At 44.9% G+C, this 21694-nt stretch overlaps 1 protein-coding gene and 1 long non-coding RNA gene across 4 annotated transcripts in view; both read left to right on the top strand.

Annotated features, from left to right (window-relative positions):
• ism1 (isthmin 1) overlaps positions 1–15961 on the top strand; it is a 44860-nt gene extending 28899 nt beyond the window's left edge. For 2 of the 3 annotated variants that reach the window (XM_036945986.1, XM_036945985.1), the window contains 4 exons: positions 2358–2676; positions 9742–9885; positions 12359–12448; positions 14811–15961. In XM_036945986.1, coding sequence (XP_036801881.1) covers positions 2358–2676; positions 9742–9885; positions 12359–12448; positions 14811–15328 — 1071 coding nt within the window. In that variant the 3' untranslated portion in view covers positions 15329–15961. The remainder of the gene's footprint in view (positions 1–2357; positions 2677–9741; positions 9886–12358; positions 12449–14810) is intronic. The other variant, XM_036945987.1, reaches the window with a different exon arrangement.
• A 581-nt stretch (positions 15962–16542) lies between these two features.
• Positions 16543–17400, top strand: LOC118939499. Its single transcript, XR_005036416.1, has 2 exons — positions 16543–16769; positions 16842–17400. It is a non-coding gene; the product is annotated as an uncharacterized LOC118939499 (long non-coding RNA).
• Positions 17401–21694: the final 4294 nt, after the last annotated feature.

Genomic DNA, 21694 nt, shown 5'->3' with positions numbered 1-21694 from the left:
AAGACAGAGGGGGTTCAGGGTATAGGAGGAGACGAGGAGAAGAGTCAACAATAAGACATGGGGTTCAGGGTAAAGGAGGAGACGAGGAGAAGAGTCAACATTAAGACAGTAGGGGTATAGGAGGAGACGAGGAGAAGAGTCAACAATAAGACAGAGGGGGTACAGGGTATAGGAGGAGAAGAGGTAACATTAAGACAGAGGGGGTTCAGGGTATAGGAGGAGACGAGGAGAAGTGTCAACAATAAGACAGAGGGGGTACAGGGTATAGGTGGAGACGAGTAGAAAAGCCAACAATAAGACAGAGGGGGTACAGGGTATAGGAGGAGAAGAGGTAACATTAAGACAGAGGGGGTTCATGGTATAGGAGGAGACGAGGAGAAGAGTCAACAATAAGACAGAGGGGGTACAGGGTATAGGAGGAGAAGAGGTAACATTAAGACAGAGGGGGTTCAGGGTATAGGAGGAGATGAGGAGAAGAGTCAACAATAAGACAGGGTTCAGGTATGGAAGGAAACGAGGAGAAGAGTCAACAATAAGACAGAGAGGGTTCAGGGTAAAGGAGGAGACGAGGAGAAGAGTCAACATTAAGACAGAGGGGGTTCAGGGTATAGGAGGAGACAAGGAGAAGAGTCAACAATAAGACAGAGAGGGTTCAGGGTATAGGAGGAGACGAGGAGAAGAGCCAACATTAAGACAGAGGGGGTTCAGGGTATAGGAGGAGACAAGGAGAAGAGTCAACAATAAGACAGGGTTCAGGGTATAGGAGGAGACGAGGAGAAGAGTCAACAATAAGACAGAGGGGGTTCAGGGTATAGGAGGAGACGAGGAGAAGAGTCAACAATAAGACAGGGTTCAGGGTATAGGAGGAGACGAGGAAAAGAGCCAACAATAAGACAGAGGGGGTTCATGGTATAGGAGGAGACGAGGAGAAGAGTCAACAATAAGACAGAGGGGGTTCAGGGTATAGGAGGAGACGAGGAGAAGAGTCAACAATAAGACAGGGTTCAGGGTATAGGAGGAGACGAGGAGAAGAGTCAACAATAAGACAGAGGGGGTTCAGGGTATAGGAGGAGACGAGGAGAAGAGTCAATAATAAGACAGGGTTCAGGGTATAGGAGGAGACGAGAAAAAGAGCCAACAATAAGACAGAGGGGGTTCAGCTTATAGGAGGAGACGAGGAGAAGAGTCAACATTAAGACAGGGTTCAGGGTGTAGGAGGAGACGAGAAGGGTATAGGTATCTCAAGATGCAGGAAGAGAGGGAGCAGGTCTGGGGAGAAGGAGCGATTGAACCAATGAGGGAGGGGTCTGTGAGAGGAGGAGGAGAGTATGGGGGGACCTCTTTGATCCTAAGATTCATGTTCTGGAGAAGGTTGTGCATATCCTTCATGTCCTGGAGAAGGTTGAGCAGACCCTTCATGTTCTGGAGAAGGTTGAGCAGACCCTTCATATCCTGGAGAAGGTTGAGCAGATCCTTCTTGTCCTGGAGAAGGTTGAGCAGATCCTTCATGTCCTGGAGAAGGTTGAGCAGACCCTTCATGTTCTGGAGAGGTTGAGCAGACCCTTCATGTCCTGGAGAAGGTTGAGCAGATCCTTCTTGTCCTGGAGAAGGTTGTGCATATCCTTCATGTCCTGGAGAAGGTTGAGCAGACCCTTCATGTCCTGGAGAAGGTTGAGCAGACCCTTCATGTTCTGGAGAGGTTGAGCAGACCCTTCATGTCCTGGAGAAGGTTGAGCAGATCCTTCTTGTCCTGGAGAAGGTTGTGCATATCCTTCATGTCCTGGAGAAGGTTGAGCAGACCCTTCATGTTCTGGAGAAGGTTGAGCAGACCCTTCATGTTCTGGAGAAGGTTGAGCAGACCCTTCATGTTCTGGAGAAGGTTGTGCATATCCTTCATGTTCTGGAGAGGTTGAGCAGACCCTTCATGTTCTGGAGAAGGTTGAGCAGACCCTTCATGTTCTGGAGAAGGTTGAGCAGACCCTTTGAACTCACTGTTTAGGTGGAGAGGATTGAGGTGGGTGAGGGGGTAGTTGGGGCATTGTATGGGGGTGGAGGTTCGCCCCTCTCTTCTGGGAGGCACAGGAGTTAGGAAGGACAGAAGGGAAGGAGGGGGAGGGAGTCAGGACCACATTAAATTTGACTGCTGCTACCCAGACGGGCTCTGTGGGACTGCTCAGGGGTGATCGTTAGATCAGAGCAACTGGTATTCTGTGTCAGATATATCTAGAATGTATTATTAGAAGGAAACAATGCAGACATTGATGAAGTACAACTCCAATACATAATGGGCAGTTGTTTCTCCAGACAGACTCTGACCTTTGACCCTGAGCCTCTCTCTCTCTCTCTCTCTCCTCCAGGTGACCATAGAGGTGGTGGACGGTCTAGAGGCAGCAGAGCCTGAGAAAGGCCTGAAGAAAGAGAACAAACAAGGATGGGCTGCTCCCAACTGGAGAAACTGGTGGAAAACCTCCTCCACCTCCTCCTCGGTCTCGACCCCCCGCAGGCCCGAGGAGCAGGCGCCCTACAGGGGAGAAGGAGAAGGACGAGGGGGAGGTAAAGGAGGAGTTGGTAACACAGAGGATAGTAATTTCCTAAAGCCACTTGGGGACTGGGAGAGGAGAGGAGGCACAGGAGGAGGAGGAGGAGGAGGCACCAGCAAGGCTCAGACTGAATATGGTGAGTGTTGTGTGTATGTGAGGCGGACTGACGGTTCTGGTTCTGATGGGACCTAGCTACATAGACAGTCTAGAGGCCTGGTTCTGATGGGACCTAGCTACATAGACAGTCTAGAGGTCTGGTTCTGATGGGACCTAGCTACATAGACAGTCTAGAGGTCTGGTTCTGATGGGACCTAGCTACATAGACAGTCTATAGGTCTGGTTCTGATGGTACCTAGCTACATAGACAGATAGCTGGCACCATAATAATTACAGTGTAGTTAGCAGATAGCTGACACCATAATAACTACAGTATAGTTAGCAGTTAGCTAGCACCATAATAACTACAGTGTAGTTAGCAGATAGCTGACACCATAATAACTACAGTGTAGTTAGCAGATAGCTGGCACCATAATAACTACAGTATAGTTAGCAGTTAGCTAGCACCATAATAGCTACAGTGTAGTTAGCAGATAGCTGACACCATAATAACTACTGTGTAGTTAGCAGATAGCTGACACCATAATAACTACGGTGCAGTTAGCTGACACCATAATAACTACTGTGTAGTTAGCAGATAGCTTACACCATAATAACTACGGTGTAGTTAGCTGACACCATAATAATGACTGTGTAGTTAGCAGATAGCTGACACCATAATAACTACAGTGTAGTTAGCTGGCACCATAATAACTACAGTGTAGTTAGCAGATAGCTGACACCATAATAACTACAGTGTAGTTAGCAGATAGCTGAAACCATAGTAACTACAGTGTAGTTAGCTGACACCATAATAACTACAGTGTAGTTAGCAGATAGCTGGCACCATAATAACTACAGTGTAGTTAGCAGATAGCTGACACCATAGTAACTACAGTGTAGTTAGCTGACACCATAATAACTACAGTGTAGTTAGCAGATAGCTGACACCATAATAACTACAGTGTAGTTAGCAGATAGCTGACACCATAGTAACTACAGTGTAGTTAGCTGACACCATAATAACTACAGTGTAGTTAGCAGATAGCTGACACCATAATAACTACAGTGTAGTTAGCAGATAGCTGACACCATAATAACTACAGTGTAGTTAGCAGATAGCTGGCACCATAATAACTACAGTGTAGTTAGCAGATAGCTGACACCATAGTAACTACAGTGTAGTTAGCTGACACCATAATAACTACAGTGTAGTTAGCAGATAGCTGACACCATAATAACTACAGTGTAGTTAGCAGATAGCTGACACCATAATAACTACAGTGTAGTTAGCAGATAGCTGACACCATAATAATTACAGTGTAGTTAGCAGATAGCTGACACCATAGTAACTACAGTGTAGTTAGCTGACACCATAATAACTACAGTGTAGTTAGCAGATAGCTGACACCATAATAACTACAGTGTAGTTAGCAGATAGCTGGCACCATAATAACTACAGTGTACTGGTTCCAGTCCTTTCAGGCCAGACTGGGCTGTGATTGAAGCTTTTAACATTCTTTAGTTCCATGAGCTGGTTTTGTCCGTGCAGCTGAACTGTGTGTGTGTGTGTGTGTGTACATGTGTGTACGTACGCACAGTTTAAACGCCCCTGGAAAATCAACCGGGTCGACACCAGGGCTGTGTCCCAGATGACACCTTGTTCCCTAGTGTTTAGAACAGACCACTTCTGTTAGCTCCTGCCACACAACAAACACTCATAACGTTCTCAACTGGCCCGCTAGGTAGATAAATCTGCTGTGGAAGAATTCGCCCTCCTCGCGAAGCCGTAACATCCTCAACCGTGTCTCAGCCTGTCCACCGACTCCAACATAACAACAGTTACAGAGGAATGTGGGTGTTATGGAGAGACGAGAAATATTATTTATCCATCTGTTACGTTCTTGTTCAAACTGAAATCCAATGTTTAATCACAGAGGATGGACAACTATCTAGTTGTCTACTATTGGACTGTCCTGGTACAGAAAGCTGTCTCTCTACAGAAACAGGAGATAGACTAGTGTCCTGTCCAGGGGGTGTCCTGTCCAGGGGGTGTCCTGTACATCAAGCTGTCTCACTACAGAAACAGGAGATAGACTAGTGTCCTGTCCAGGGGGTGTCCTGGTACATCAAGCCGCCTCACTACAGAAACAGGAGATAGACTAGTGTCCTGGTACATCAAGCTGTCTCACTCTACAGAAACAGGAGATAGACTAGTGTCCTGTCCAGGGGGTGTCCTGCTACATCAAGCTGTCTCACTACAGAAACAGGGGACAGACTGGTGTCCTGGTACATCAAGCTGTCTCACTACAGAAACAGGAGATAGACTAGTGTCCTGGTACATCAAGCTGTCTCACTCTACAGAAACAGGAGATAGACTAGTGTCCTGGTACATCAAGCTGTCTCCCTACAGAAACAGGAGATAGACTAGTGTCCTGGTACATCAAGCTGTCTCACTCTACAGAAACAGGAGATAGACTAGTGTCCTGGTACATCAAGCTGTCTCCCTACAGAAACAGGAGATAGACTAGTGTCCTGGTACATCAAGCTGTCTCACTACAGGAACAGGAGATAGACTAGTGTCCTGTCCAGGGGGTGTCCTGGTACATCAAGCTGTCTCACTACAGGAACAGGAGATAGACTGTGATCTCACAGCTGCCCTTACAACAACAACAAAAACACATGAAATAACTGTTTTCGCATGTTGAGTTTAAATTTCACATGTGGACTCCAAATGTAAATACATTACATGTTAACAACACCGTTTCACATGTGTGTAAAATAACATGTTTTCACCTTTCACATGTGAATTGAAATGTGCGGTTTCAACGTTAAAAACTTTCAACGTGAGAATCGATTATGCAGTTTCACGTAAAAACATTCACATGTGGATAATCATATTTACAGTTCACATGTGGATAAATCATATTTACAGTTCACATGTGGATAATCATATTTGCAGTTCACATGTGGATAAATCATATTTGCAGTTCACATGTGGATAATCATATTTACAGTTCACATGTGGATAAATCATATTTGCAGTTCACATGTGGATAATCATATTTACAGTTCACATGTGGATAATCATATTTACAGTTCACATGTGGATAAATCATATTTGCAGTTCACATGTGGATAAATCATATTTACAGTTCACATGTGGATAATCATATTTACAGTTCACATGTGGATAAATCATATTTGCAGTTCACATGTGGATAATCATATTTACAGTTCACATGTGGATAATCATATTTACAGTTCACATGTGGATAAATCATATTTGCAGTTCACATGTGGATAAATCATATTTACAGTTCACATGTGGATAAATCATATTTACAGTTCACATGTGGATAATCATATTTACAGTTCACATGTGGATAATCATATTTACAGTTCATATGTGGATAAATCATATTTACAGTTCACATGTGGATAATCATATTTGCGTTTCACAGAAACAGGATATAGACTAGTGTCCTGTCCAGGGGGTGTCCTGGTACATCAAGCTGTCTCTCTACAGAAACAGGATATAGACTAGTGTCCTGTCAGGGGGTGTCCTCCTTCAAGGTGTCTCCCTACAGAAACAGGAGATAGACTAGTGTCCTGTACATCAAGCTGTCTCACTACAGAAACAGGAGATAGACTAGTGTCCTGTCCAGGGGGTGTCCTGGTACATCAAGCTGTCTCACTACAGAAAGAGGAGATAGACTAGTGTCCTGTCCAGGGGGTGTACTGTACATCAAACTGTCTCTCTACAGAAACAGGAGATAGACTAGTGTCCTGTCCAGGGGATGTCCTGGTACATCAAGCTGTCTCTCTACAGAAACAGGAGATAGACTAGTGTCCTGTACATCAAGCTGTCTCACTACAGAAACAGGAGATAGACTAGTGTCCTGTACATCAAGCTGTCTCACTACAGAAACAGGAGATAGACTAGTGTCCTGTCCAGGGGGTGTCCTGTACATCAAGCTGTCTCACTACAGAAACAGGAGATAGACTAGTGTCCTGTCCAGGGGGTGTCCAGGTACATCAAGCTGTCTCACTACAGAAACAGGAGATAGACTAGTGTCCTGTCCAGGGGGTGTCCTGGTACATCAAGCTGTCTCACTACAGAAACAGGAGATAGACTAGTGTCCTGTCCAAGGGGTGTCCTCTCCAGGGGGTGTCCTGTACATCAAGCTGTCTCACTACAGAAACAGGAGATAGACTAGTGTCCTGTCCAGGGGGTGTCCTGGTACATCAAGCTGTCTCTCTACAGAAACAGGAGATAGACTAGTGTCCTGTCCAGGGGGTGTCCTGGTACATCAAGCTGTCTCACTACAGAAACAGGAGATAGACTAGTGCCCTGTCCAGGGGATGTCTTGGTACATCAAGCTGTCTCTCTACATAAACAGGATATAGACTAGTGTCCTGTCCAGGGGGTGTCCTGGTACATCAAGCTGTCTCTCTACAGAAACAGGAGATAGACTAGTGTCCTGGTACATCAAGCTGTCTCACTACAGAAACAGGAGGCAGACTAGTGTCCTGTCCAGGGGGTGTCCTGGTACATCAAGCTGTCTCACTACAGAAACAGGAGATAGACTAGTGTCCTGGTACATCAAGCTGTCTCACTACAGGAACAGGAGATAGACTGTGATCTCACAGCTGCCCTTACAACCACAACAAAAACACATTAAATAACTGTTTTCGCATGTTGAGTTTAAATTTCACATGTAATGTATTTACATTTGGAGTCCACATGTTAACAACACCATTTCACATGTGTGGAAAATAACATGTTTTCACCTTTCACATGTGAATTGAAATGTGCAGTTTCAACGTTAAAAACTTTCAACGTGAGAATCGATTATGCAGTTTCACGTAAAAACATTCACATAAATGTGTGTAAAAATCATATTTACAGTTCACATGTGGATAATCATATTTACAGTTCACATGTGGATAAATCATATTTACAGTTCACATGTGGATAATCATATTTGCGTTTCACATGTGGATAATCATATTTACAGTTCACATGTGGATAATCATATTTACAGTTCACATGTGGATAATCATATTTACAGTTCACATGTGGATAAATCATATTTACAGTTCACATGTGGATAAATCATATTTACAGTTCACATGTGGATAATCATATTTACAGTTCACATGTGGATAATCATATTTACAGTTCACATGTTGATAATCATATTTACAGTTCACATGTGGATAATCATATTTACAGTTCACATGTAAGAAAACTCTACATGTGAAAAACATTCTCCTGAGCCCTGGCAGAGGAAAGGTTTCCAGGTATGATTATTAAACTGATCCCTTTAATGATAATTGGAAGTAAACAAGGATTTCTTGGCATTTCAGCCCCGTCTTCCAGAAAAACACTAGACTGAACCAACTCCAGCCCAGACTCATTTGAATGTGTCTTATGCTAAAACGAAACTATTTGATTCAAAAAAAAATGTACACCTCATTTGTAATTATTACAGTGTGTTAACCTCCCCAGTTTGTAGTAGCGCTTTCCTGGATTATATATATATATTTTTTTGCCAAATGCTTCCTGGTGTGTTTTTGTAAACACTGAAAACACTCACTCTGCCCTGTGTGTGTGAGTGAGTGTGTAAGCTTGTCTGAGAGTCAAAGTCAAAGGGAACTATTATCCCCCCCTCCAAGACCCCATCCCCCCATGACATGACCCCCACAACCCATCCATGACACCACACCCAATCCATTACACCCACACCCCATCCATGACCTCCCATCCTTGACCCCCTCCCCCAAACCATGACCCCCACACCCCATCCATCACCCCCACCATAACCCCACACCCAATCCATGACCCAACCACACCCCAATCCATGACCCACCCACACCCCATCCACGACCCCATCCATGACCCCTCCCACTCCCTCCATGACCTCCACATCCCATCCATGACCCCCACACCCCACACCCCATCCATGACTCACCCACACCCCATCCATCACCCCACCCACACCCCATCCATCACCCCATCCCATCCTGACTCACTACACCTCGTACCCCAGGACACTGACTCACTACTACCATGTACCCCAGGACACTGACTCATTACTACCTGGTACCCCAGAAAACTGACTCATTACTAACTCATACCCCAGTACACTGACTCACTACTACCTCGTACCCCAGTACACTGACTCATTACTACCTCGTACCCCAGTACACTGACTCATTACTACCTCGTACCCCAGGACACTGACTCACTACTACCTCGTACCCCAGGACACTGACTCACAACTACCTCGTACCCCAGTACACTGACTCATTACTACCTCATACCCCAGGACACCGACTCACAACTACCTCGTACCCCAGTACACTGACTCACTACCACCTCGTACCCCAGTGCACTGACTCACTACCACCTCGTACCCCAGTACACTGACTCACTACTACCTCGTACCCCAGTACACTGACTCACTACCACCTTGTACCCCAGTACACTGACTCACTACCACCTCGTACCCCAGTACACTGACTCACTACTACCTCGTACACCAGTACACTGACTCACTACTACCTCGTACCCCAGTACACTGACTCACTACCACCTCGTACCCCAGTACACTGACTCACTACTACCTCGTACCCCAGTGCACTGACTCACTACCACCTCGTACCCCAGTACACTGACTCACTACTACCTCGTACCCCAGTACACTGACTCACTACCACCTCGTACCCCAGGACACTGACTCACTACCACCTCGTACCCCAGTACACTGACTCACTACCACCTCGTACCCCAGTACACTGACTCACTACTACCTCGTACCCCAGTACACTGACTCACTACCACCTCGTACCCCAGTACACTGACTCACTACTACCTCGTACCCCAGTACACTGACTCGGTACCTGTACTACTTCTATATAGCCTATTTTTTGTTATTTATTGTGGTACTATTTTCTTTTCATTTATTTTATTCATATTCTTTTTCATTGTTAGGAAACGGATCGAAATTAAGCATTTCACTGTAAAGTCGACACTTTTTGTTGATGTTGATCTCTCTCTCTCCCCCCCCCCCCCCCCCTCTCTCGCGCTCCTCTCCAGACTATATAGACGGAGAGGGTGACTGGAGTAACTGGTCTCCATGCAGTGTAACCTGTAAGAACGGGAACCAGAAGAGGACCAGGTCATGTGGTTATGCCTGCACTGCCACTGAGTCACGCACCTGTGACATGCCATCCTGCCCAGGTGAGGACAGTGTGACGGGCTGTGTGTTCTGAACCCCCTGATTGAGGCAGCTTGCTGACCTGCCCAGGTGAGGACAGTGTGTCAGGCTGTGTTCTGAACCCCCTGATTGAGGCAGCTTGCTGACCTGCCCAGGTGAGGACAGTGTGACATGCTGTGTTCTGAACCCCCTGATTGAGGCAGCTTGCTGACCTGCCCAGGTGAGGACAGTGTGACAGGCTGTGTTCTGAACCCCCTGATTGAGGCAGCTTGCTGACCTGCCCAGGTGAGGACAGTGTGACAGGCTGTGTGTTCTGAACCCCCTGATTGAGGCAGCTTGCTGACCTGCCCAGGTGAGGACAGTGTGACAGGCTGTGTGTTCTGAACCCCCTGATTGAGGCAGCTTGCTGACCTGCCCAGGTGAGGACAGTGTGACAGGCTGTGTTCTGAACCCCCTGATTGAGGCAGCTTGCTGACCTGCCCAGGTGAGGACAGTGTGACAGGCTGTGTTCTGAACCCCCTGATTGAGGCAGCTTGCTGACCTGTCCAGGTGAGGACAGTGTGACAGGCTGTGTTCTGAACCCCCTGATTGAGGCAGCTTGCTGACCTGCCCAGGTGAGGACAGTGTGACAGGCTGTGTGTTCTAAACCTCCTGATTGAGGCAGCTTGCTGACCTGCCCAGGTGAGGACAGTGTGACAGGCTGTGTGTTCTGAACCCCCTGATTGAGGCAGCTTGCTGACCTGCCTAGGTGAGGACAGTGTGACAGGCTGTGTTCTGAACCCCCTGATTGAGGCAGCTTGCTGACCTGTCCAGGTGAGGACAGTGTGACAGGCTGTGTTCTGAACCCCCTGATTGAGGCAGCTTGCTGACCTGCCCAGGTGAGGACAGTGTGACAGGCTGTGTTCTAAACCTCCTGATTGAGGCAGCTTGCTGACCTGCCCAGATGAGGACAGTGTGACAGGCTGTGTTCTGAACCCCCTGATTGAGGCAGCTTGCTGACCTGCCCAGATGAGGACAGTGTGACAGGCTGTGTTCTGAACCCCCTGATTGAGGCAACTTGCTGACCTGCCCAGGTGAGGACAGTGTGACAGGCTGTGTGTTCTAAACCTGATTGAGGCAGCTTGCTGACCTGCCCAGATGAGGACAGTGTGACAGGCTGTGTTCTGAACCCCCTGATTGAGGCAGCTTGCTGACCTGCCCAGATGAGGACAGTGTGACAGGCTGTGTTCTGAACCCCCTGATTGAGGCAGCTTGCTGACCTGCCCAGGTGAGGACAGTGTGACAGGCTGTGTTCTGAACCCCCTGATTGAGGCAGCTTGCTGACCTGCCCAGGTGAGGACAGTGTGACAGGCTGTGTTCTGAACCCCCTGATTGAGGCAGCTTGCTGACCTGCCCAGGTGAGGACAGTGTGACAGGCTGTGTGTTCTAAACCTCCTGATTGAGGCAGCTTGCTGACCTGCCCAGGTGAGGACAGTGTGACAGGCTGTGTTCTGAACCCCCTGATTGAGGCAGCTTGCTGACCTGCCCAGGTGAGGAGAGTGTGACAGGCTGTGTTCTGAACCCCCTGATTGAGGCAGCTTGCTGACCTGCCCAGGTGAGGACAGTGTGACAGGCTGTGTGTTCTAAACCTCCTGATTGAGGCAGCTTGCTGACCTGCCCAGGTGAGGACAGTGTGACAGGCTGTGTGTTCTGAACCCCCTGATTGAGGCAGCTTGCTGACCTGCCTAGGTGAGGACAGTGTGACAGGCTGTGTTCTGAACCCCCTGATTGAGGCAGCTTGCTGACCTGCCCAGGTGAGGACAGTGTGACAGGCTGTGTTCTGAAAAGGGATGATAAATACCTGTAGATTTTTAAAGGGATGACAAATACCTCTAGATATTTAAAGGAATGATAAATACCTGTAGATATTTAAAGGGATGATAAATACCTGTAGATTTTTAAAGGGATGACAAATACCTGTAGATTTTTAAAGGGATGATAAATACCTGTATATTTTTAAAGGGATGATAAATACCTGTATATTTTTAAAGGGATGATAAATACCTGTAGATATTTAAAGGGATGATAAATACCTGTAGATATTTAAAGGGATGATAAATACCTGTAGATATTTAAAGGGATGATAATACCTGTAGATATTTAAAAGGATGATAATACCTGTAGATATTTAAAAGGATGATAAATACCTGTAGATATTTAAAAGGATGATAAATACCTGTAGATATTTAAAAGGATGATAAATACCTGTAGATATTTAAAGGGATGACAAATACCTGTAGATATTTAAAGAGATGATAAATACCTGTAGATTTTTTAAAATGAACATCACTTCAGTATTATAGGAGGTCAGAGTGACACAGGAAATACACGGGGTGTGAAACAGGAAACAGGAAGTACACAGCGTGTGAAACAGGAAGCAGGAAGTACACGGTGTGTTTACTGTGCTTACATCTTTCTTCCTGTTGCATCATTAACTGACCGTGTGTCTGTCTAAAGGTATTGAAGATGCGTTCAAGACAGCCGCCACTGAGGTCAGTCTGCTGGCTGGAACCGATGAGTTCAACGCTACAGAGCTCTTTGGCGTCGGTAAGACTCTTCTTTCAGTAGTCTTTTTAGTAATTTTCCCCTCATGTATCTAAACATCAGGTTTCCTCCACTGTCAAACGCAACAGCGATTCTATTCAGCATTAATGTCCAGGTCAGGGTTACTTTCTGAATTGACCTCAAAACAGTGGCCCAGTCCTCCCAGACAGCCCATTGATTTGTGAGGATATGTCTGTTCTAGTCAATATATTTCCATGGCCCAGTCCTCCAGCGCAGCCCATTGATTTGTGAGGATATGTCTGTTCTAGTCAATATATTTCTATGGCCCAGTCCTTCCTGGGCCCACTCGTCATTCTTTCTCATTCTGCATCAGGACAGGAAGAGAGCCAAGCATTCTGTAATGTTCTGCTCTCTGTGTCTGTTCCAATATCCTCAGTTAGCCAGGAGAAAAGAACCCATCAAATGAATAGCTAGGCTAGCACACTTATGCATCCTCCCATTCCCATCTTGTATGAGACAGAGAGAGAGAGAGAATGGGGGTGAGAGAGAAAGAGAGAGACAGGGTGCAGAGGTGACTAACTGACCCTGTCTCTTCTAGACCCAGACAGCTGTAGGGAGAGATCCAGACTAACTCTGTCTCTTCTAGACCCAGACAGCTGTAGGGAGAGATCCAGACCAACTCTGTCTCTTCTAGACCCAGACAGCTGTAGGGAGAGATCCAGACTAACTCTATCTCTTCTAGACCCAGACAGCTGTAGGGAGAGATCCAGACTAACTCTATCTCTTCTAGACCCAGACAGCTGTAGGGAGAGATCCAGACTAACTCTGTCTCTTCTAGACCCAGACAGCTGTAGGGAGAGATCCAGACTAACTCTGTCTCTTCTAGACCCAGACAGCTGTAGGGAGAGATCCAGGCTAACTTTGTCTCTTCTAGACCCAGACAGCTGTAGGGAGAGATCCAGGCTAACTTTGTCTCTGTCTCTAATGTCTTCTAGACACAGACAGCTGTAGGGAGAGATCCAGACTAACTTTGTCTCTGTCTCTAATGTCTTCTAGACACAGACAGCTGTAGGGAGAGATCCAGACTAACTCTGTCTCTGTCTCTAATGTCTTCTAGACACAGACAGCTGTAGGGAGAGATCCAGACTAACTCTGTCTCTGTCTCTAATGTCTTCTAGACACAGACAGCTGTAGGGAGAGATCCAGGCTAACTCTGTCTCTAATGTCTTCTAGACACAGACAGCTGTAGGGAGAGATCCAGGCTAACTCTATCTCTAATGTCTTCTAGACCCAGACAGCTGTAGGGAGAGATCCAGACTAACTCTATCTCTTCTAGACCCAGACAGCTGTAGGGAGAGATCCAGACTAACTCTGTCTCTAATGTCTTCTAGACACAGACAGCTGTAGGGAGAGATCCAGGCTAACTCTGTCTCTTATGTCTTCTAGACCCAGACAGCTGTAGGGAGAGATCCAGACTAACTCTGTCTCTAATGTCTTCTAGACACAGACAGCTGTAGGGAGAGATCCAGACTAACTCTGTCTCTGTCTCTAATGTCTTCTAGACCCAGACAGCTGTAGGGAGAGATCCAGACTAACTCTGTCTCTAATGTCTTCTAGACCCAGACAGCTGTAGGGAGAGATCCAGACTAACTCTGTCTCTAATGTCTTCTAGACACAGACAGCTGTAGGGAGAGATCCAGACTAACTCTGTCTCTAATGTCTTCTAGACACAGACAGCTGTAGGGAGAGATCCAGACTAACTCTGTCTCTGTCTCTAATGTCTTCTAGACCCAGACAGCTGTAGGGAGAGATCCAGACTAACTCTGTCTCTAATGTCTTCTAGACCCAGACAGCTGTAGGGAGAGATCCAGACTAACTCTGTCTCTAATGTCTTCTAGACACAGACAGCTGTAGGGAGAGATCCAGACTAACTCTGTCTCTAATGTCTTCTAGACACAGACAGCTGTAGGGAGAGATCCAGACTAACTCTGTCTCTGTCTCTAATGTCTTCTAGACCCAGACAGCTGTAGGGAGAGATCCAGACTAACTCTGTCTCTAATGTCTTCTAGACCCAGACAGCTGTAGGGAGAGATCCAGACTAACTCTGTCTCTAATGTCTTCTAGACACAGACAGCTGTAGGGAGAGATCCAGACTAACTCTGTCTCTAATGTCTTCTAGACACAGACAGCTGTAGGTAGAGATCCAGACTAACTCTATCTCTTCTAGACCCAGACAGCTGTAGGGAGAGATCCAGACTAACTCTGTCTCTAATGTCTTCTAGACACAGACAGCTGTAGGGAGAGATCCAGGCTAACTTTGTCTCTGTCTCTAATGTCTTCTAGACACAGACAGCTGTAGGGAGAGATCCAGGCTAACTCTGTCTCTGTCTCTAATGTCTTCTAGACACAGACAGCTGTGAACGCTGGATGAACTGTAAGTCTGAGTTCCTGAAGAAATACATGACCAAGGTCTCCAACGACCTCCCCAGCTGCCCCTGCTCCTACCCCACCGAGGTGGCCTACAGCACGGCCGACGTCCCCGACCCCGCCACACGCCGGGACTTCCGCTGGAAGGACGCCAGCGGCCCCAAGGAGAAACTAGAGATCTACAAACCCACGGCCCGGTGCTGCATCCGCTCCGTGTTAACTCTAGAGTCCACTACTCTGGCCGCACAGCACTGCTGCTACAGTGACAACATGAAGCTCATCACCCGGGGTAAAGGAGCCGGAACACCCAACCTCATCAGCAACGAGTTCTCCGCTGACCTCCACTACAAGGTCGACGTCCTGCCCTGGATCATCTGTAAGGGGGACTGGAGTCGTTATAACCAGGTCAGGCCTCCTAACAACGGGCAGAAGTGTCCAGACAACCCACTGGATGAGGATTACCACAAACAGGTGGAGGACGCTCCAGAGTTTTAGAACTGGAGAGATGAACATGAGAAACGAAAACGATCTGAGAAATGTTTATGAATCTGTTACTTCAATTGGTGCTTCAAACCATCCATGAGTGTTTTTAGACTTTGGAACTAGGTGCCATATTGAACAGGACTGTCTGTTGATCAGCCGACGTGATGAAGAGACAACTTGAACACGAGGAACTGTTCTCGTCTTCACCATAATCACAGTCTATAAGTCATGTCAGGTCTTTATTTCTATGACATATCAAATCAAATTATATTCAAAGTCAAACTGTATGATGGATTTTTGACAAATATTTTTTCTGATAATAATTCTATAAATGTTTGGTTTAAAAGGGATAGCTTGGTGTAGCTTCATAAAAAGGGAAAATTACTTTTCATGTTTTAGATTTGTTTTGTAAGTTTTTAGTTTGTTTCTGATTGGCCAAAAGGACAGCACAGGGATTCTTAATTGGCTGAATGATCAGATCCAAATCTCCATGTTTTGAGTCACACCCTCCTAACCTATCAGAATAGAGAGAGAGAGAGAGAGAGAGACATCCCTGACCTATCAGAAGAGAGAGAGAGAGACATCCCTGACCTATCAGAAGAGAGAGAGAGAGAGAGAGACATCCCTGACCTATCAGAAGAGAGAGAGAGAGAGACATCCCTGACCTATCAGAAGAGACAGAGAGACATCCCTGACCTATCAGAAGAGAGAGAGATAGACATCCCTGACCTATCAGAAGAGAGAGAGAGAGACATCCCTGACCTATCAGAGAGAGAGAGAGACATCCCTGACCTATCAGAAGAGAGAGAGAGACATCCCTGACCTATCAGAAGAGAGAGAGCGAGACATCCCTGACCTATCAGAAGAGAGAGAGAGAGACATCCCTGACCTATCAGAAGAGAGAGCGAGACATCCCTGACCTATCAGAAGAGAGAGAGAGAGAGAGAGAGAGAGAGATCCCTGACCTATCAGAAGAGAGAGAGAGACATCCCTGACCTATCAGATGTGAGAGAGAGAGACATCCCTGACCTATCAGAAGTGAGGGAGAGAGACATCCCTGACCTATCAGAAGCGAGAGACAGAGAGAGAGAGACATCCCTGACCTATCAGAAGCGAGAGAGAGAGAGATCCCTGACCTATCAGAAGCGAGAGAGAGAGACATCCCTGACCTATCAGAAGTGAGGGAGAGAGACATCCCTGACCTATCAGAAGCGAGAGACAGAGAGAGAGAGACATCCCTGACCTATCAGAAGCGAGAGAGAGAGAGATCCCTGACCTATCAGAAGCGAGAGACAGAGAGAGAGAGATCCCTGACCTATCAGAAGCGAGAGAGCGAGAGAGAGCGAGAGATCCCTGACCTATCAGAATCAGAAAGTGTCTTTGTGCTGTGGATATCACAGTTGTAACTGAGTGTAAAGGAGTCTTGTAACATCCAGAATCTACAGAGCGATGGGTTAGCATTCTGCTCATTGGTAGCTGTAAAATTCAGGTTAGCATTCTGCTCATTGGTAACTGTATTATTCAGGTTAGCATTCTGCTCATTGGTAGCTGTAATATTCAAGTTAGCATTCGGCTCATTGGTAGCTGTAATATTCAAGTTCCCATATTTGTTACCATGTATGCTTATACGCTTGTTTATCTAGCATGCCGTTCTTCTTCTTCTTTACCCAATCTCCCCTCTTCCGTATCGATTCCTCTCTCCAGATCATTATCTCCGGTATTAAAAGCCCGCGTTATTATTATTTGTAGAGTATTTATTAAGCTGTAGATTTATGTCCCAAAATGTTGGGTGTCCATGATCGTTGTCGTTGATTGGTTTCTGACTAGATGCTAACTTGAGATGGGACCCCGCACTCAAACGAAATCATCACGATTGGCTTAAATCGTTCATTGATTGATATTGATCAGAGATTTTTCAGCCAAAAACTTGGATTGGAGCGGCTCGCTCATCTCAAGTTAGGATTCGGCCCAAAAAGAAAACAAGAATAGGAAATGTGTGAATACAACTGTACGGGGAAAAAGATTGTGATATAAATGTTTAAATAAAAAATGTTTAAATAAAAAACATGAAGTAATATGTAAGAGATAATGCACTTCCTATATTTAATTTGTTCTATTCGTTTTATCTGTCAATTTATAATGACGATCTGTTCATAATGTGGAGTAGCCAGATTATACAGTCAGTAAAAAGAGGAATACGCAGAACACAACCTCTGAGATTATTATAGAATAGGACTATTATCAAGTTTGTTTTAGGAATTAGGATGACTTGTTATTGGGATGACTTGTTATTGGGATGACTTGTTATTAGGAGGACTTGTTATTAGGATGACTTGTCTTGTTATTAGGATGACTTGTTATTAGGATGACTTGTTATTGGGATTACTTGTTATTAGGATGACTTGTTATTAGGATGACTTGTTATTGGGATGACTTGTTATTGGGATGACTTGTCTTGTTATTAGGATGACTTGTTATTAGGATGACTTGTCTTGTTATTGGGATGACTTGTTATTAGGATGACTTGTTATTAGGATGACTTGTTATTGGGATGACTTGTTATTGGGATGACTTGTCTTGTTATTAGGATGACTTGTTATTAGGATGACTTGTTATTAGAATGACTTGTTATTGGGGTGACTTGTTATTGGGATGACTTGTTATTCGGATTACTTGTTATTAGGATGACTTGTTATTGGGATGACTTGTTATTGGGATGACTTGTTATTGGGATGACTTGTTATTAGGAGGACTTGTTATTAGGATGACTTGTCTTGTTATTAGGATGACTTGTTATTAGGATGACTTGTTATTGGGATGACTTGTTATTAGGATGACTTGTTATTAGGATGACTTGTTATTGGGATGACTTGTTATTGGGATGACTCGTCTTGTTATTAGGATGACTTGTTATTAGGATGACTTGTTATTGGGATGACTTGTTATTAGAATTACTTGTTATTGGGATGACTTGTTATTGGGATGACTTGTTATTAGGATTACTTGTTATTAGGATGACTTGTTATTGGGATGACTTGTTATTAGGATGACTTGTTATTAGGATGACTTGTTATTAGGATGACTTGTTATTAGGATGACTTGTTATTGGGATGACTTGTCTTGTTATTAGGATGACTTGTTATTGGGATGACTTGTCTTGTTATTGGGATGACTTGTTATTGGGATGACTTGTTATTAGGATGACTTGTTATTGGGATGACTTGTTATTAGGATTACTTGTTATTAGGATGACTTGTTATTAGGATGACTTGTTATTGGGATGACTTGTTATTAGGATGACTTGTTATTAGCTTTCTTTCGCTGCTGTCAGGGAAATCTATCAGGGGAAAAACGTATACGAACAGCTTTAGGCAGCAACGTGGATCACATTCTTTGTCTTCGGCATGTATCCTGAAATTCCTCGGAGTCATTCCTTGGAGTATGAACACTGCACACATTCACACACACACGACACACACACACACAACACTTACACGCGTGTAAATGCACGCATGGAGTAGACAGGGCCCTCTGACCATTCCCTGAGGTGTGTGTGTGTGTGTGTGTGTGTGTGTGTGTGTGTGTGTGTGTGTGTGTGTGTGTGTGTGTGTGTGTGTGTGTGTGTGTGTGTGTGTGTGTGTGTGTGTGTGTGTGTGTACATACCCTAAGTGTTACAAAATATAGTGGTGTGTGTCTGAGCCTCAGCTGGGCTGTTGTATCAGGGTCCTGTCTGTCTCTCTGTCTCTGTCTCTGTCTGTCTGTCTGCCTGTCTGTCTGTCTCTCTCTCTCTGTCTCTCTCTCTCTCTGTCTGTCTCTCACTCTGTCTCTCTGTCAGTCTCTCTGTCTCTCTGTCTCTCTCTCTGTCTGTCTGTCTCTCTCTCTCTCCTCTCTGTCTCTCTGTCTGTCTCTCTCTCTCTCTCTCTGTCTGTGTCTGTCTCTCACTCTGGCTCTCAATTCAATTCAATTCAAGGTGCTTTATTGGCATGTGAAACATGTGTTAACATTGCCATAGCAAGTGAAGTAGATAGTATACAGAAGTGAAATAAACAATAAACATGAACAATAAACATTACACTCACAGAAGTTCCAAAATACATTACAAATGTCATATTATGTTTATATACAATGTTGTAACGATGTGCAAATGGGAAAATAAATAAACATAAATCTCGCCCCCCCCCTTCCCCCTCTCTCTCCCTCAGCAGGTCACAGCACGTTCCAGCTCAGCTCCACACCCCTCAGGCACTCCTTCATTCATTCTCCACAACCACTCATACTGAATGTCTTCCTTACACACACACACACTGAATGTCTTCCTTACAATCACACACACACACACACACACACACACTGAATGTCTTCCTTACAATCACACACACACACACACTGAATGTCTTCCTTACAATCACTCTCACGTTCTGCACAACAATGTTCCTATACTATTGGATTTCATACTATCAGGATCATATCTCACTCAAACATCATTGAAAAGAGAAGTGGTTACTCACATCTATAAGATGCACGATCAAGTGTTAAAACATTTTAATTAAAAATAATTAAAGAGTTGTTGCAGATCTTTAGAATGTCTCAAAGTGATAGCATGATGTTTGTTTGGCCTACAGCAAAGCAATAGCATGATGTTTGTTTGGTCTACAGCAAAGCGATAGCATGATGTTTGTTTGGCCTACAGCAGAGCTATAGCATGATGTTTATTTGGCCTACAGCAAAGCGATAGCATGATGTTTATTTGGCCTACAGCAAAGCGATAGCATGATGTTTATTTGGCCTACAGCAGAGCTATAGCATGATGTTTGTTTGGCCTACAGCAGAGCTATAGCATGATGTTTATTTGGCCTACAGCAGAGCTATAGCATGATGTTTGGCCTACAGCAAAGCGATAGCATGATGTTTGTTTGGCCTACAGCAGCGCTATAGCATGATGTTTGTTTGGCCTACAGCAGAGCGATAGCATGATGTTTGTTTGGCCTACAGCAGAGCGATAGCATGATGTTTGTTTGGCCTACAGCAGAGCGATAGCATGATGTTTGTTTGGCCTACAGCAAAGCATTCAGATCTTTAAGATTGTTGTTGTCTTGTGTCTGTTCAAGCAGCTACAGTTACTGTTGCAGTTGGTTGGGCAGCGGAGGGGGGGGGGGGGGGGGGGGGAGGCACCAGCGATCATTATCTAATCACACTGTCTGTCTGAATGTCTGCTATACAGACATCAAGGTACTCCTTTTTACTTCAAACCATCAAGCGCTAAGTGGCGACATGCACACACACACACACACACACACACACACACACACACTTCGCCCCAGCTCCTTCCTAGGTAGGCTCCATGTGTCTCCAAAGCAGAGAGTAAACAACACAAACCTCCTCAGAATTCCACCCAGCAGCACGTTAAACATTTTTTGTCAAGCACATTTTTCAGTATGTTTTCAAAACTCAAAGTACAATACTCTAAACCGATAACTCTTGAAGGGCTTCATTCCAAAACACGATATTTTCATTTTCAGATTTTTTTTTTAAACAACATTTTGTAAAAGAGCTAGAGTTAAACTCATTAAAAAAAAAAAAGAAACGTCAACTGCGTTTATTTTCAGCAAACTTAACTTTTTATGGCTGCAGGGGCAGTATTGAGTAGCTTGGATGAAAAGGTGCCCATTATAAACGGCCAGCTCCTCAGTCTCAGTTGCTAATATATGCATAGTATTATTAGTATTGGATAGGAAACACTAAAGTTTCCAAAACTGTCAAAATATTGTCTGTGAGTATAACAGAACTGATATTGCAGGCGAAACCCTGAGGAAAATTAAACCAGGAAGTGGTTTCTATTTTGAAAACTCCATGTTCCATAGCCTCCCTTTGCTCCATTTAAAGGGATATGAACCAGATTCCTTTTCCTATCGCTTCCTCAAGGTGTCAACAGTCTTCAGACATAGTTTCAGGCTTTTATTTTGAAAAATGAGCCAGAACGATAACATCGCTTCGTGGTCACATGAGTTTTGCTCGCTCAACAGAGTTTGGACAGCCATTGTTTTCCCCTCTCCTACTGTGAAAGACATTTGCGGTTGATATATTATTGATTATATATTTTAAAAACAACCTGAGGATTGATTATAAAAAACGTTTGACATGTTTCTGTGGACATTATGGAAACTATTTGGAATTTGTCTGCGTTGTCGTGAACGCTCTTTCCTGTGGATTTTTGAACATAACGCGACAAACAAACGGAGGTATTTTGGATATAAAAATAGTCTTTATGGAACAAAAGGAACATTTGTTGTGTAACTGGGAGTCTTGTGAGTGAAAACATCTGAAGATCAAAGGTAAACGATTAATTTGATTGCTTTTCTGATTTTCGTGATCGAGCTA

The sequence above is a fragment of the Oncorhynchus mykiss genome, chromosome 16 (genome assembly GCF_013265735.2).
Source record: "Oncorhynchus mykiss isolate Arlee chromosome 16, USDA_OmykA_1.1, whole genome shotgun sequence".
In the NCBI taxonomy this organism is placed as follows: Eukaryota; Metazoa; Chordata; class Actinopteri; order Salmoniformes; family Salmonidae; genus Oncorhynchus; species Oncorhynchus mykiss.
Note: the sequence above shows the minus strand (reverse complement) of the source record. Positions and strands in the feature narration are given on the sequence as shown.